Source organism: Lepus europaeus, chromosome 4 (genome assembly GCF_033115175.1).
Source record: "Lepus europaeus isolate LE1 chromosome 4, mLepTim1.pri, whole genome shotgun sequence".
NCBI classification, from domain to species: domain Eukaryota; kingdom Metazoa; phylum Chordata; class Mammalia; order Lagomorpha; family Leporidae; genus Lepus; species Lepus europaeus.
In genome coordinates, this window is record NC_084830.1 from 30,240,935 (window position 1) to 30,254,719 (window position 13,785).

Sequence of the window (13,785 nt, forward strand, 5' to 3'; positions counted from 1 at the left end):
CTCTCTCTGTATCTCTGTCTTTCAAATAAATAAAATAAATCTTAAAAAAAAAGTGCAAATGAAAGAAAAAGAAAAAGAACCCATGGGGCCATGGTGTAGCAGGTAAAGCTGCTGCCTTCAGTGCAAGCATTCTATATATGGGGGACGGTTCAAGTCCCGGCTGTTCCACTTCCGATCCAGCTCTCTGTTATGGCCTGGGAAAGCAATGGAAGATGGCCCAAGTCCTTGGGCCCCTGCACCCGCATGGGAGGCCCTGAAGAAACTCCTGGATCCTGGCTTCGGTTTGGCGCAGCTCTGGCCCTTGCGGCCATCTGGGGATTGAACCAACAGATGGAAGACCTCTCTCTCTCTCTCTCTCTCTCTCTCTCTCTGCCTCTCCTTCTCTCTCTGTGTATCTCTGACTTTCAAGAAAGTCAATAAATCTTAAAAAAAAAAAACAAAAAATCTGTCTTCTGTTTTTGCTCCACCGATTTCAGAAAGTTGTATAAAATGCTTGCTCAAGCACAAACTTCCTTGTCCTCACTGGAGAACTCACTGAATTACTCTGGCTTATGTTCCTGCCTACTCCCTAATGGGATATCTGAGACAATTATTTGAGTGACTGAAGTACCTGGAGATCAGTTTGGAGGCAAGATTGGACTTGCATGCCTGATGAACCATCCCTTTGAGGATAAAGGATTTTCTCTTGCATCTCAGGCTCAGAGGAAAGGAAACTTCTCATTCACAGACATTGCATTCTCATTGGAGAAAATTCTTTTGGAGGAGCACTTAGAGTAACAATATGATGCATAGATCCCAATTGATTAGCGATTTTAAGAGAATGTGTTCACGCATCTGTAAATATCCACACCTACAAAAAACCCTCCTATTTTAGCTGTTTAATTAAATCATATTAAATTATAGGTCTCCTGTAGCATCACCATGGTGGGAATTAATTCAACATACATCTGTAGGTTTTGGCCTCTACTCTACATGGACAGGGCAGGGAAGAGGGGAAGAGGAGTTTCTAGGAGTGGAAGGAGGTACAGAGCTGCCACTCCTATTTCTCTGTAATTCTGGCCATTGAATTTCTGTGTCTCTGTCTTCCTCTTTTTATCATATACAAACCAGACTTATTGCCCATAATTTTCTTTTTTTTATTTATTTGACAGGTAGAGTTATAGACAGTGAGAGAGAGAGAGACAGAGAGAAAGGTCTTCCTTCTGTTGGTTCATTTTCCAAGTGGCCGCTAAGGCCGGCGCTGCGCTGATCCGAAGCCAGGAGCCAGATGCTTCTTCCCGGTCTCCCATGCGGGTGCAGGGGCCCAAGGACTTGGGCCATCCTCCACTGCCCTTCTGGGGCCCATGATTTTCTTTGAAATGTCAACCACAATAATCTTACTTAGAGTGAAAGGCAAAATGAGAACTTTGCTTTCAAGTAAAACAATCTATGGATTTGGGAAAATGCCACTCTGAAAAAGTGTGCTCTCTGTGGGATAGAAAAGGAGGACAAACTTTATAAGGAATTAAAAAGAGGAAAGTTCACATTCACAGGAATTCCAGGAATTTGATTCTTTGTTGTTTGAAATTACAGCTGAGCAGACTCAATGATATAATAGAATTCTATACATCCTATGTGCAAATTGGAGGTAGAGTTAGCCTGTTCATTAGGGATTTTATCATATATGACCTCAAATGGTTGTTCCTAGGGCAGGGGTGAAGAATTGGAGTGTGGGGTTTTTATCAGGAGAAATAATTGGGGGGAAATTTTTTTTTGTCCAATTAAAGCTTAAAGAATGTGGGATATGACAATTCCTTGCAAAGGATAAGAAGTTCTTCCTCAAGGTGTTTCTCTTTGGAGTTTCTTTTATTGTCTTTACCAATTGGACCAGGACCCTAGGCTTAGTAAACCCATCTTACAGAATCTTTTGTTAACAATTTGGAGAGACACAGTGTGCTTGGGCTAGAGAAAGCTGGTGATTACTTACCACACCTAAGCAAGTTAGAAAAAGAAAAAGGACAGGAAAGAAAGGAAGTCTCCTTGTTTGATAATCCTTATGGTGCCATCTAGACTTTCAGGCATAGCTCCACAGAAAGGCTGTGTATCAGTCCAGATGTACAATGCTTCCTGTTTGATTAACTTATTGCCAAACTCCTGTGCTCAAAACCCAACTTCCTGGCCCCCAGCTCCCTTCTGAGTACTTAAATGCCACTTCTCAGATGGCAGATTATCTCCTGCTGTGAAGTACCAGAATCCCTTAGTGTGTTTATTCCAGAGAATTTCATCTGAATAAAACCTGAAGGACTTCTGACTTTCTCAGAGAAGTCTTAAAGCACTCTGGTGTTTTGAGTTTGTCCTTTCTACTTAAAGTCACACAGAACTGAGTCAGTGCTCCAATTCAAGTTATTTTTAAGGCATTTGAAAGCCTTTTAAAACAACTGAATAAATGTGTAAACTATGCTTTATATTTTGATATGCTATCTTTTCATTCAATGCAAAAAGGTGGGCTACAATTTCTGTTTCACTAACATATACCAATCATCTCCTTATGTCAGAAATCTGAGATTATCCAGGGGATGCATCCTATTAGATTTTCCCTCTATGTTTTGTGAGATTAAAGGATAAAATGACCTGAAGGCCTTCTAGACCTTGCTGATTTCTGGGTCCCACCTTAAAACTACTTGAAGTGTGTTCTGGGAATCTGAATTTTAAGAAGTTCCCTAACAGCTATTAATATTTGAAAATATTCCCATGCACTAATCACTGCAGAAAACCAAAAGATCTCCATAAATGCCCATTCTTTCCTCCATCAACTAGCTCTAAGTTTCAGCAACAAAGAACTACACTAGATTTTTCCCCATTTACGTTAGTATTTTTCACTTCCTGCCTCTGCTTATTCTTTCCTCTCTTTTAGCAACATCTCTTTCAGAGACTCTTTTCTGACATCTCTGAAGTATCACCTATTTCTCCTTTCTACTTCTAGACTCTTTACTCAGTTCAAGCACTTAGATTTCTTGTTGGCTATATCCATCTATCTTGTGGAAATTGTGTGTCTCCCAATGACAGATAAAATGTCATCTAGACCTTTTAAAAATATTCCAGCAGTCATTTCAGTATGTTTTGTTTTGTTTTTTTTGCAAAAATTTATTCATTTGAGAGCGAGAGAGAGAAGGAAGGAAAGAAGGAAGGGAAGGTGGGAGGGAGGGGAGGAGGGAGAAAGTGAAATTTCATCTCCACAAATGCCCACAGCACATTAGTAGGAAGTAGGAAGCTGCAACTAGGGGCAGAGCCAAGTAACTAAAATAGGCACACAGGCCAAATACTCACCTTAGTTCAGTATTTTATATGCATGATTGGACTTTACAAGTTCATAGATAATTAGAATTAAAAGGTAACACAAGGAGCATGCACCATAGTGTAGTAAATTGGGTTAAGTTGCTGCTTAGAATGCCCACATCCCATGTCAGAGTGACTGTTCTAGTTCTGGCTACTCCACTTCTGCTCTAGCTTCTTGCTAAAGTATCCTGGGAGACACAGATGATGGCTGAAGTACTTGGGTTCCTGCCACCCATGTGGAAGACTTAGCCTGGCCTAGCTATGGCTGTTATAAGCATTTGGGGCGTGAATTAGCAGATGAAAGGTTCTCGCTTTCTCCCTGTGTCACTTTACTTTTCATGTGGATGAAAATAAATATCTTTTCAAGTAATATAAATTTTCTATGAATTTTTGAAGCATGCTCCAAATGGTAATAACTAAGTGTATATTAATTAGTAAATAAATGAATAATGAATAATTTGCTATTGAGAAAGCTCTGAAAATGGGATATTTTAAACCTCAAAATCTTTAGATAAATATTCCATTCTTCTAATCTTCCATCCATCTTTGTTTTCATAAACCTATAGTAAAGTGAGTAATGCTTACTATCCCTAGAAAATTAATTCAATAAATAGTTACCTATTTAAGATTTGAGTTTGAGTCTGAACTCTACCACTACTTAGGTCTGTGTTTCTGATCTAGTTATGTATCCTCTGATTTTTCTCCATATGTGTGACTGGCAAAGGGAAAAACCAACATTTTAATACTACAAGATTATTTTTTAAAAAGTAAATAATGCATGTGAAACATACTCTAAGCTGCACAGTGTGTCTTAGTGGCTATGGCAAAATGGCTTTCTGTTCACCTGTCAGCCGAAAGGGAAATGACCTTCAAGGCAATGTAGGAGATAAGATACTGAAAATTACAGAGGTTGTCATACTAGTTGTTGAGAGCCTAGGAAGAAGGCAGTTCTGCCAATAGGTTCATGTCTTTGTATTGCTTCACACAAGGAAGACTTGGCTCAAGATTATTGAAAACAGTTAAGAAGGATTGAACTCCGTTCCTCTGGAAAGAAAGCCAGTTTTCAAGCACAGAGGTTGGCTAGTAGAAAAAAAATGGAAGTTAAAGGAGAGATTGGGTAAAGTGATTAGGGTATTTGAGTCTGCTAATTGGAGCCTACAGAAAGTTAGGTCCCTATCCTCCAATAGAGCCTTGGAGGTAAGGGCATTTGGCTATATTTCAAAATGATTGCTGCAAGTTAATCAAGTAATACTCTTAGATTTTAAAGATAGCAAGGGATTGGGCAAAGGTTTACATCTTGAGGGGACAGAGGAAGAACTTACCTATTTTCTAAGACAAGGGATGATAGGAATCTAGAATCTTAAACAAACCTGTCTGAAATATTCAGGCTAAAGGCTGTCATGATCTAGGCTGAAATAAACTATTCTGTTACACAGCTAGAATCTAGGAATGTATTGTACCAATTATGTATGCTTATCTGAATTCTTAACTTATAATTGAGGAAGAGCCAAACAGAAAATCCATCTCAGCCTTTGCTTTGATGTAGTGATGTAGTTACCATTGGCTCAAGGTTACTTAATTTTTTAATTTAAATTTTTAAAGCTTTGTATATTCAAAATCCTTTATTTTAGGTGCCGCGGCTCAACAGGCTAATCCTCTGCCTAGCGGCGCTGGCACCCCGGGTTCTAGTCCCGGTCGAGGCACCGGATTCTGTCCCGGTTGCCTCTCTTCCAGGCCAGCTCTCTGCTATGGCCCGGGAGTGCAGTGGAGGATGGCCCAAGTGCTTGGGCCCTGCACCCCATGGGAGACCAGGATAAGCACCTGGCTCCTGCCTTTGGATCAGCGTGGTGCACTGGCCGCAGCCATTGGAGGGTGAACCAACAGCAAAGGAAGACCTTTCTCTCTGTTTTTCTCTCTCTCACTGTCCACTCTGCCTGTCATAAAAAAAAAAAAAAATCCTTTATTTAGCCCCTACACATTCATCATTCACCTTTATCATCCACCAATATTGAAACTTTAATATCAACCTGTGTTAGAAATGGCTCCTAAGATAGTAAAGAGTTTCAGATTTTATTTTCTGTTGTTTCTGGTGATATTTCACAGAGTCTTCAGGATCAGAGCTGGTTTTCTACATGTAACTTCTTTGTGTCTGGGTTCCCTGTTTTGTTGAATGGAAAAGCAATTCATCCTGTTGTGCATGCCTGGGGCCCAAGAACCAGTTTAGATTCCTTCCTGTTGCTCACCATTTGCTTGTGATCAGTAAATACATTTGACTGTAGTTCCTAAATAACTCTCTATCAGCTCCTGTGTTTTACAGCCTTACTTCAGAATATGATTATGTTTTCCCTAAGTAATTATCACAATCTTCTAATTGATCTCACAAACTGCAGGTGCACTGCATCTCATCCAAACGTGGAAGTTCCATTTAAATGAAAATCTTATTTTTTGTCTGTACAGGTAGTTCCCAACTTATGATGGTTTGACAAGCTTTTTCCTCTTTATAATAGTGTTTATAATAGTGCGAAAGCAATATTTGTTCAGTAAAAATGTACTTCAGATTTTAGAACGTGATCATTTCCCTGGCTGCAGTATGATGTTTTCATGATGCTGGTCAATGTCATCAAACTGCAGCTCCCAGTCAGCCATGCTGATCACCAGGATAAACAGCTGATCCTCTATAGTTTTGGTAAGCTATGATGTTTAGTTGGTTAGGTGTATTAAAATCATTTCCAACCTACTATGCTTTTCTCAGTGAAGCACGAGTGGGTAATTGTTCATAGCCATATTCTCATGTATAATTTTCATAGCCATTGTCCTATGGACAATGGAATATGAAATATTCAAAGGCAAGTGAAAATTGAAATAAAATTTATGAAAAGAAATACACCTGATAGACCAGTTGGATATCTCAGAAAAGAACTGAGTTTTCAGACTGAGTTTTTATGGATTTGGATATGGGCTGACTCCCTTTCCCTGTCTGGGATCTCTTGCTGGGTTTAAAATTCCTCCCAGAATTTCATAATAGCCACGTTGGTGATGGGCAGATGATATCCCCCAAGCTGTCCCAGGGAGAGAGCTGGGACCCAACCAACCAGGTTATTGAATAATGGCAATTTTTTTTAAGATTTATTTATTTATTTGAAAGGGTTACAGAGAGGGAGAAACAGGAGAGAGAGAAATCTTCCATCTGCTCCTTTATTCCCCAGATGGCCTCAATGGCCAGGACTGAGCAAAGCCATACCAGAAGCCAGGAGGTTAATCAGGGTCTCCCACATAGGTGGCAAGGGTGCAACACTTGGGACATTTTCCATGGCTTTTCCCAGGCCATTAGCAGGTGGATCAGAAGTGGAGCAGCCAGGACGCAAACTACATACATATGGGATGCTGGCACTGCCTTATCCTCTAAGCCACAAATCCAGCCCCAATATTTTTGCATGTTATTTATGGTTTACTTCCACATTTTTTCCCTCATTCAGCCTCCCAACAAGTTATCAACAATGACAAGACTTGGTGTATAAATGCTGGTTTGTTCCCAAGGCATGCTTCTACATTTCTTCCTTCATCTAACCAAACAAAACTTTTCATTTTCTTTGGCCCCTCTTAACATACACACAGGTTAATGTCTACCTAGCTACCTTAACATCCGATCATAGCCTCATCATATGTCAAAGAACATATTGCTTGCTTGCTATTATCTATCTATCTATCTATCTATCTATCTATCTATCTAATCTTTGTCTACAATGTTTAATTTACTCATAGTTCACTTTCCACACCAGTTCATTTTCTAATCTTCTTCCTTCATCTCCTGTAACTTCTTGATTCTCCAAAAAAACTACTGGCATTACTCAAAAACATTGTGCTAACTCAATCCTCAACGCCTTCACACATGCTGTTGCTTCCATTTACAATATCCTCCCTCTCTTTCCCTTCTCGTGAACTCTGACTCATTCTTGAAGACTGAATTTAAACAGAATATCTCCTATGAAGCTTTTATTCAGGTTCTATTCAAGGCCTCTTGTACCATGGACATCTCATGGTTATATAGTGTATGACAGTTTTATTTTTTCTTTGTTTCTGTCATTTGAACTGTGTGAAGTCTAAGGAAATAAGATGAATATCTTAATGACATTTGGAAATAAAATTCTAGAGTCAAACTTTCTCTGTTCAAATCCTGCATAGCTCTTATGAAAATTACTTAAATTCTTTACACATCACTATTCTTTTCTGTAACAATCTACCTGGCTGAATTATTTTAAATAGAGTAATACTGGGGACTTCTTAGCATAGCACTTGACTCATAGTAGATATTCAGTAAATGTCAATTAACAGGTGTAGTACAAATGCCACAGAGTCACATTACTGACACAAGTGTATGTTGAAAAACCTAAATTTGAGTGAATAAATAATTAAATGAATAAATAAATTGGAGTTTAAAATATCTCATTATGTTCTGGATTTCCTTTCTTCTTTCTGTATATTCAAGTTTTTTTTTTTCTTGTTCAGCTGGATAGAATAATCATCCTTTAGAGAAATCTTTCCTATATTGTAGTATGCCTCCACCTGAAGATACAGAAACTTGTTTTAAGTGTTATATGTATAAGCACTTCTTAAATTTTAATAGGTGCATATTTATTTTTAGATGCATTAGAAAAAAGCTATTTGTTTATGACAAATCAGGAGATATCTTTAATTTGAAATAAAAGTAAGTCTATTTGAAGAAAATTTTTCAATGATATTGGCAATGTATAATTATGGCAATAGTATGGAAGGTAATACTTACTGTTTTTCAATTCATATTGTTCATACTACAATTAGTTTTGTCAGCCTGTTTGAGTCCTGGTTGATGCACCTATGAAAGTAGTGGAAAGTGGTCCAAATACTTGGGATCCTGCCACTCATATGGGAGACCATATGGAACTCTGGGTTCCTGGACTCAGCCAGGTCCAGCCCTGGTTGTTGAGGCCACTGGGGAGTGAACCAGGAGAAAAAAGATCTCTCTCTCTCTCTGTGTGTGTGCCTGTCCCTCTCTCTATGTCACACTGCCTTTCAAATAAGTAAATATATATCTTAAAAAATCACTTTGGATGTAGCATAGATGATAATTAATATACATGTAAAGAGCAGTAAGAAGGGTATTTTTATACTCCAAGGAGGAGATTATAATAATTTAAATTAAGAGGATAGCCAAACACCTTGGGAAACAAGAATAATTCTTAGGATGGGTTAGATATGTTATTCACTAGTAAGGAGAGAAGAAATATGCAAAATGAATAATTCTAGCATTTTGGTTTATTCAGCTGGATGAATGGTAGTTTCATTTGTCAGTACAGAAGAGAAAAAAAAGGAAAAAGACCAATTTTGAGGTCCTGTTTTGAAAAGTTGACTTGAAAGTGATTTTGATGGGCAGTTATTGTGGTGTAGCAGATTAAGCTCCCAACTATGACAACATGGGCATCTCATAAAGGCACCAGTTAGAGTCCCACTGTTCCACTTCCCATTCTGCTCCCTTCTAATGTGCCTGGGAAAGCAATAAAGGATGGTCCAAGTGTTTGGGCCCCTACCACCCACATGGGAGACCTGGAAGAAGATCCTGGCTCCTGGCTTAAGCCTTACCCAGCGCTGGCATTTGCAGCCATCTGGGGAGTGAATCAGCGCATGGCAGATTTTCTTTCTCTCTTTCTATAACTCTGGCTTTCAAACAAACAAATAATGATTTTTTTTATAGAAAGTTGTTTTGAGACTTTAAAGTCTTGGAAACTTTGGTGAGGTGCTTTCTCTGCAACTTGGTTAACTCCAACTTGGTTAATCTCTAAAATGAACTGTTTATTTTAATCAACTCCTAGTTCTTACTGGGACTAGAATTTTATCATTGTGCTTTCATTTGAGTATAAGGAAAAGCAGAGGATGAAATATGTGAAATAACAGAGAATCTAATTTGATGTTGAAAAAAAGGGACCTAAATACATGCCTATCAAAGGGAATATATGTCCCGGAAATGGTATGATGAAACTATAATTTGAAGGACAATCTTCTGATAGCAAGACTGAAGCAAGAGATAAATTAGCAGATGAAAAATAAGGTAATGCACTGAATCCATGAAGGCATAAATTGTAGTGACTCTGGCAAAAAGCAGTTCAACATTTTAGAGAGTATATGGGATGCATTAGCAGGATTTGACAACATAAATCAGAACATAAAAGAGAAACCACAAATAACAGCTTACATTTTCTCAAGCTTTGCAAATGAAGATGCTGGAGCCACAAGAATATATCTAAAGGAAATTATCCAGAGACTTAAGGATAATTTGTTTATTATCTGGCATGCTGAATGAAGCTATGTCATATTTTAAAATCCAAATTACCTTATTAAAAGAAAATAATGTACTTACTAGCAGAAATAATTGACTAGGTATACCTTTTCTCTTGAAAATAGTATTGAGGCCGGCGCCACGGCTCAATAGGCTAATCCTCCACCTGCGGCGCCACACAGGGTTCTAGTCCCGGTCGGGGCACAGGATTCGGTCCCGGTTGCCCGTCTTCCAGGCCAGCTCTCTGCTGTGGCCCAGGAAGGCAGTGGAGGATGGCCCAAGTCCTTGGGCCCTGCACCCCATGGGAGACCAGGAGAAGCACCTGGCTCCTGCCTTCGGATCAGCACTGTGCGCCAGCCTCAGCATGCCAGGCGTGGCAGCCATTGGAGGGTGAACCAACAGCAAAAGAAAGACCTAATTTATGTCTCTCTCTCTCACTGTCCACTCTGCCTGTAAAAAAAAGAAAAAAGAAAAAGAAAATAGTACTAACTAACATTTAAAAACTTAACAGGCTAATCCTCCGTCTTGCGGTGCTGGCACACTGGGTTCTAGTCCCGGTTGGGGCGCCGGATTCTATCCCGGTTGCCCCTCATCCAGGCCAGCTCTCTGCTATGGCCCGGGAAGGCAGTGGAGGATGGCCCAAGTCCTTGGGCCCTGCACCCACATGGGAAACCAGGAGAAGCACCTGGCTCCTGGCTTCGGATCAGCGAGATGCGCCGGCCTCAGCGGCCATTGGAGGGTGAACCAACGGCAAAAGGAAGACCTTTCTCTCTGTCTCTCTCTCTCTCACTATCCACTCTGCCTGTCAAAAAAAAAATAATAATAATAACTATATGTAGAGTTTCATTTGAAAATTAGTACTGCTGAGACTAATTTATGTAACTTATTCTAAAAGTTCTATTCTTCTTTGTTCTCTGATTTTAAATTTCAGCTCCATGTGGTGGCCATTTTTCAGCTCCAAGTGGAGTGATTCTCTCACCAGGATGGCCAGGATACTACAAAGACTCTTTGAATTGTGAGTGGGTGATTGAAGCTGAACCTGGACACTCTATCAAAATTACATTTGAAAGGTCTCTACATTTTTTTAACCTTATCTTAAAGATTATCTGAAAGAATAGTTGATATTCTTTTTAATTTACTAAAATCAATGTATAATTTTATTGTAATAGTTGTCATGCCTTGAATATTTCAGACTACTTACCCCTTTTAACCTTTCAGCCTGTTTTGAAGTTAATTTTCTAATGTTTAATGCTGTATCAATACTATTGAAATATGCAGGAACGACCTTTTTGCTTTATATATATGCACACTACTAAGACATAAATATGTGACCTTTAACTTAATGAGTTTAGTTGTCCTGTATTTTGAAGGGCCTGTGAATTCTGTTCTGCTAGGTTTCAAGAGGCAAAGATGCTGTAAAAATAATCAAATCAACACTGTATTACAGCCTAAGACACTTATGCATACTACCCGTATACCAAAACTTACAAGTCCTTCTGATAAATGGCTGTGTCAAGTCACTGTATTAATGATCAGACAGTTGACCTTTTCTCCCCCCTTCCCTGGAAAAATTGGTATTACTAGTCAACTGATGTATTTCAGGAAAGACTGTAGCATTGAATATTTAAAATGTTAAAAGAATGAAACTTCTGATCTATTATTGAGTTGCAACTCACAAACTAAAATAGAATTATCTATATAGTTTCACAATTATATTATTGACTCCAATCATCTCCCAATGCATTTCTTAAAAACAATTAAATAAATCTCTGTATGCATTGAATCTGGTTGATAAACATATAAATACTGCATGATATCTTTATTGTAGCCTGATGATTTTGTTTCAAAGACCTAACATGATCCTTCCTTCACTCAAGAGGTCCCACACTGAATAAATTTATCCATTCTAGTGCTCAAATTTGTGTGGAGAAAAGATTCTATTTTGCACAAGTGTGGACATTTTTTATGGGGTCATCCTACCTTACTGTGATCTCTAAAACCTTATCATACTAATTTGCTGAGATTGTCATAGAAAAGTACCGCAGATTATGTGACGTAAACAACAGAAATTTATTCTCAGTCTAGTCTCTCTCAAATTCTCGGAGAATTTCTGGGGATGCTTTTGTTCAGTGCTGGCTAGGCATCCTTCTCCCAGAATAGTCTCACTTGTGAGATGCTGAGGTTAATGTCCTTTCTTAATGTTACTCCTAACTGTATCAACTTCCTTCATTAGCACACACACACACACACACAATACAGGGGCAGCAATGCAGTGTAGCAGTTATGTTACCACTTGGGATACTAGCACCTGTATCAGTGCCTGGGCTCATGTCCTGGCTCTACATTTAAGGATTTATTTATTTTTTATTTTTTTGAAAGTCAGAGAGAGAGAGAGAGAGAGAGACAGGGAGACAGAGATCTTCTATCTGCTGGTTCACTCCTCAGATGGCCACAACAGCCGAGGCTGGGCCAAGTGGAAGCCAGGAGCCAGAAGCTTCATCCCAGTCTCCCATGTAAGTGGCAGAAGCCCAAACACTTGGACCATCTTCTGCTGCTTTTCCCAGGCCATTAGCAGGGAGCTGCATTGAAAGTGGAACAGATAGAATACAAAACAGAACCAATATGGGATGCTGGTGTCATAGACAACCGTTTAACTGGCTGTGCCACAATGCTGGACCCATCTGCTTTTGACTCAGCTTCCCAAAAATGTACACCCTGAGAGATAGCAGATGATGGATCAAATACTTGAGTCCTTTCCACCTGTGTGGAAGACCAAAATTTGGTTCCTGGCTACTATCTTCATCCTAGCATGAGGGGAGTGAATGGTGGGTGAATGAACCAGTATATGAAAGATTTTCTCTCTCTCTCTCTCTCTTTCTCTTACTCTTAAAGAAAAGGAGAGGAGAGGAGAGGAGAAGAGAGGAAAGGAGAGGTAAAAAAAAAAAAGAGATAAGGATAGGAACAAAGAAAGAAAATATAAGTGGATTATTACACAATCTAGAATTATTTAAGATTGAATAAGCCTTCATTGTCCTGAATTTCCCTGATAAATCACCATTACAGTAGAAATTGTTAGTATTACTCTAGTTCTCCCTGTTGCTCCAGACCCTTTTTCTTTAATCTCATCCCCACTTAGGATCTACAGCTTTCTTTAATGTACCCTTCCAGAGTATAGCAGGGTAAACCTCAAAATATCTGTTGTTTTATCATGTAGAGAAACTATCTATTTGTTTATGTGAGCATCCAACTGAGTGATGGTGAGAAATTGGAAAGGATCAACCTTTTTACAAACATGCTTATTAAGATTTTTACTCTAAACCAAAGAGCAATGTTCTCTTATGAAGAATGCACCTGTTCCCCTAAATTCTACCTAATTGAAACTGTATCCGGTTTTTGAAATAACATTTTCTTTTCTTCCTTTTATATCCAATTTTTAAAGTCAACCTAAATTAATATTACTTAAAAATTAGCTTAAGCTTTATGAACACAAAGTACATTATTATGTTGAAAGGCATTCCCTGGTCTGCTATTGAGATTCATTAATCATCATTAAATAAATAAACACCTGGTGTCTTTTAGACCAAAGTAAGCTACTTGGAGTTGCCTATTTGACAAGTAGCATGATTGCAAGGTAATAACTGCAATCCAGAGCATCCTCAGTCTGACTTTTAATTTTGGACTTTTGTTGGAAGACACGGTTTTTTTAATCCAAGATTTTAAATATGGATCTTACACCCCTTTCAATATGTTACATGATCCTCTTTGCTGCTTGTCTATCTTCTTTAAAAACTTTTGGAAATTGTGTACTCTATATATCCTATATTGTAAGTTAGACCATCCTAAAGTGATTTTTTTTCAATTTTTAAAAGATTTATTTATTTGAAAGGCAGAGTGACAGAGAGAAAGGAAGAGGGAGACCAATCCACTGGTTCACTCCCCAAATGACTGCAATAGCCATGGCTGGGCCAAGACAAAGATCTCCACTCGGATCTTCCATGTGAGTGGCAGGGACTCAAGTACATTAGTCATCATCTACTAATTTTCCAGGAGCATTACCAGGAAGCTGGATTCAAAGCCCAGTACTTGGGATTTGAACCAGGCACTCTGGTGTGAGATATAGGTGAACCAAAGGGTGTCTTAACCTCTGTGCCATAGTGCCT

The 13,785-nt window shown here is 38.8% G+C and overlaps 1 protein-coding gene across 2 annotated transcripts in view; it reads left to right on the forward strand.

Moving 5' to 3' along the window:
• CSMD3 (CUB and Sushi multiple domains 3) overlaps positions 1-13,785 on the forward strand; it is a 1,267,615-nt gene that overhangs the window by 803,969 nt on the left and 449,861 nt on the right. For both annotated transcript variants that reach the window (XM_062189471.1, XM_062189472.1), the window contains one exon: positions 10,557-10,695. In XM_062189471.1, coding sequence (XP_062045455.1) covers positions 10,557-10,695 — 139 coding nt within the window. The remainder of the gene's footprint in view (positions 1-10,556; positions 10,696-13,785) is intronic.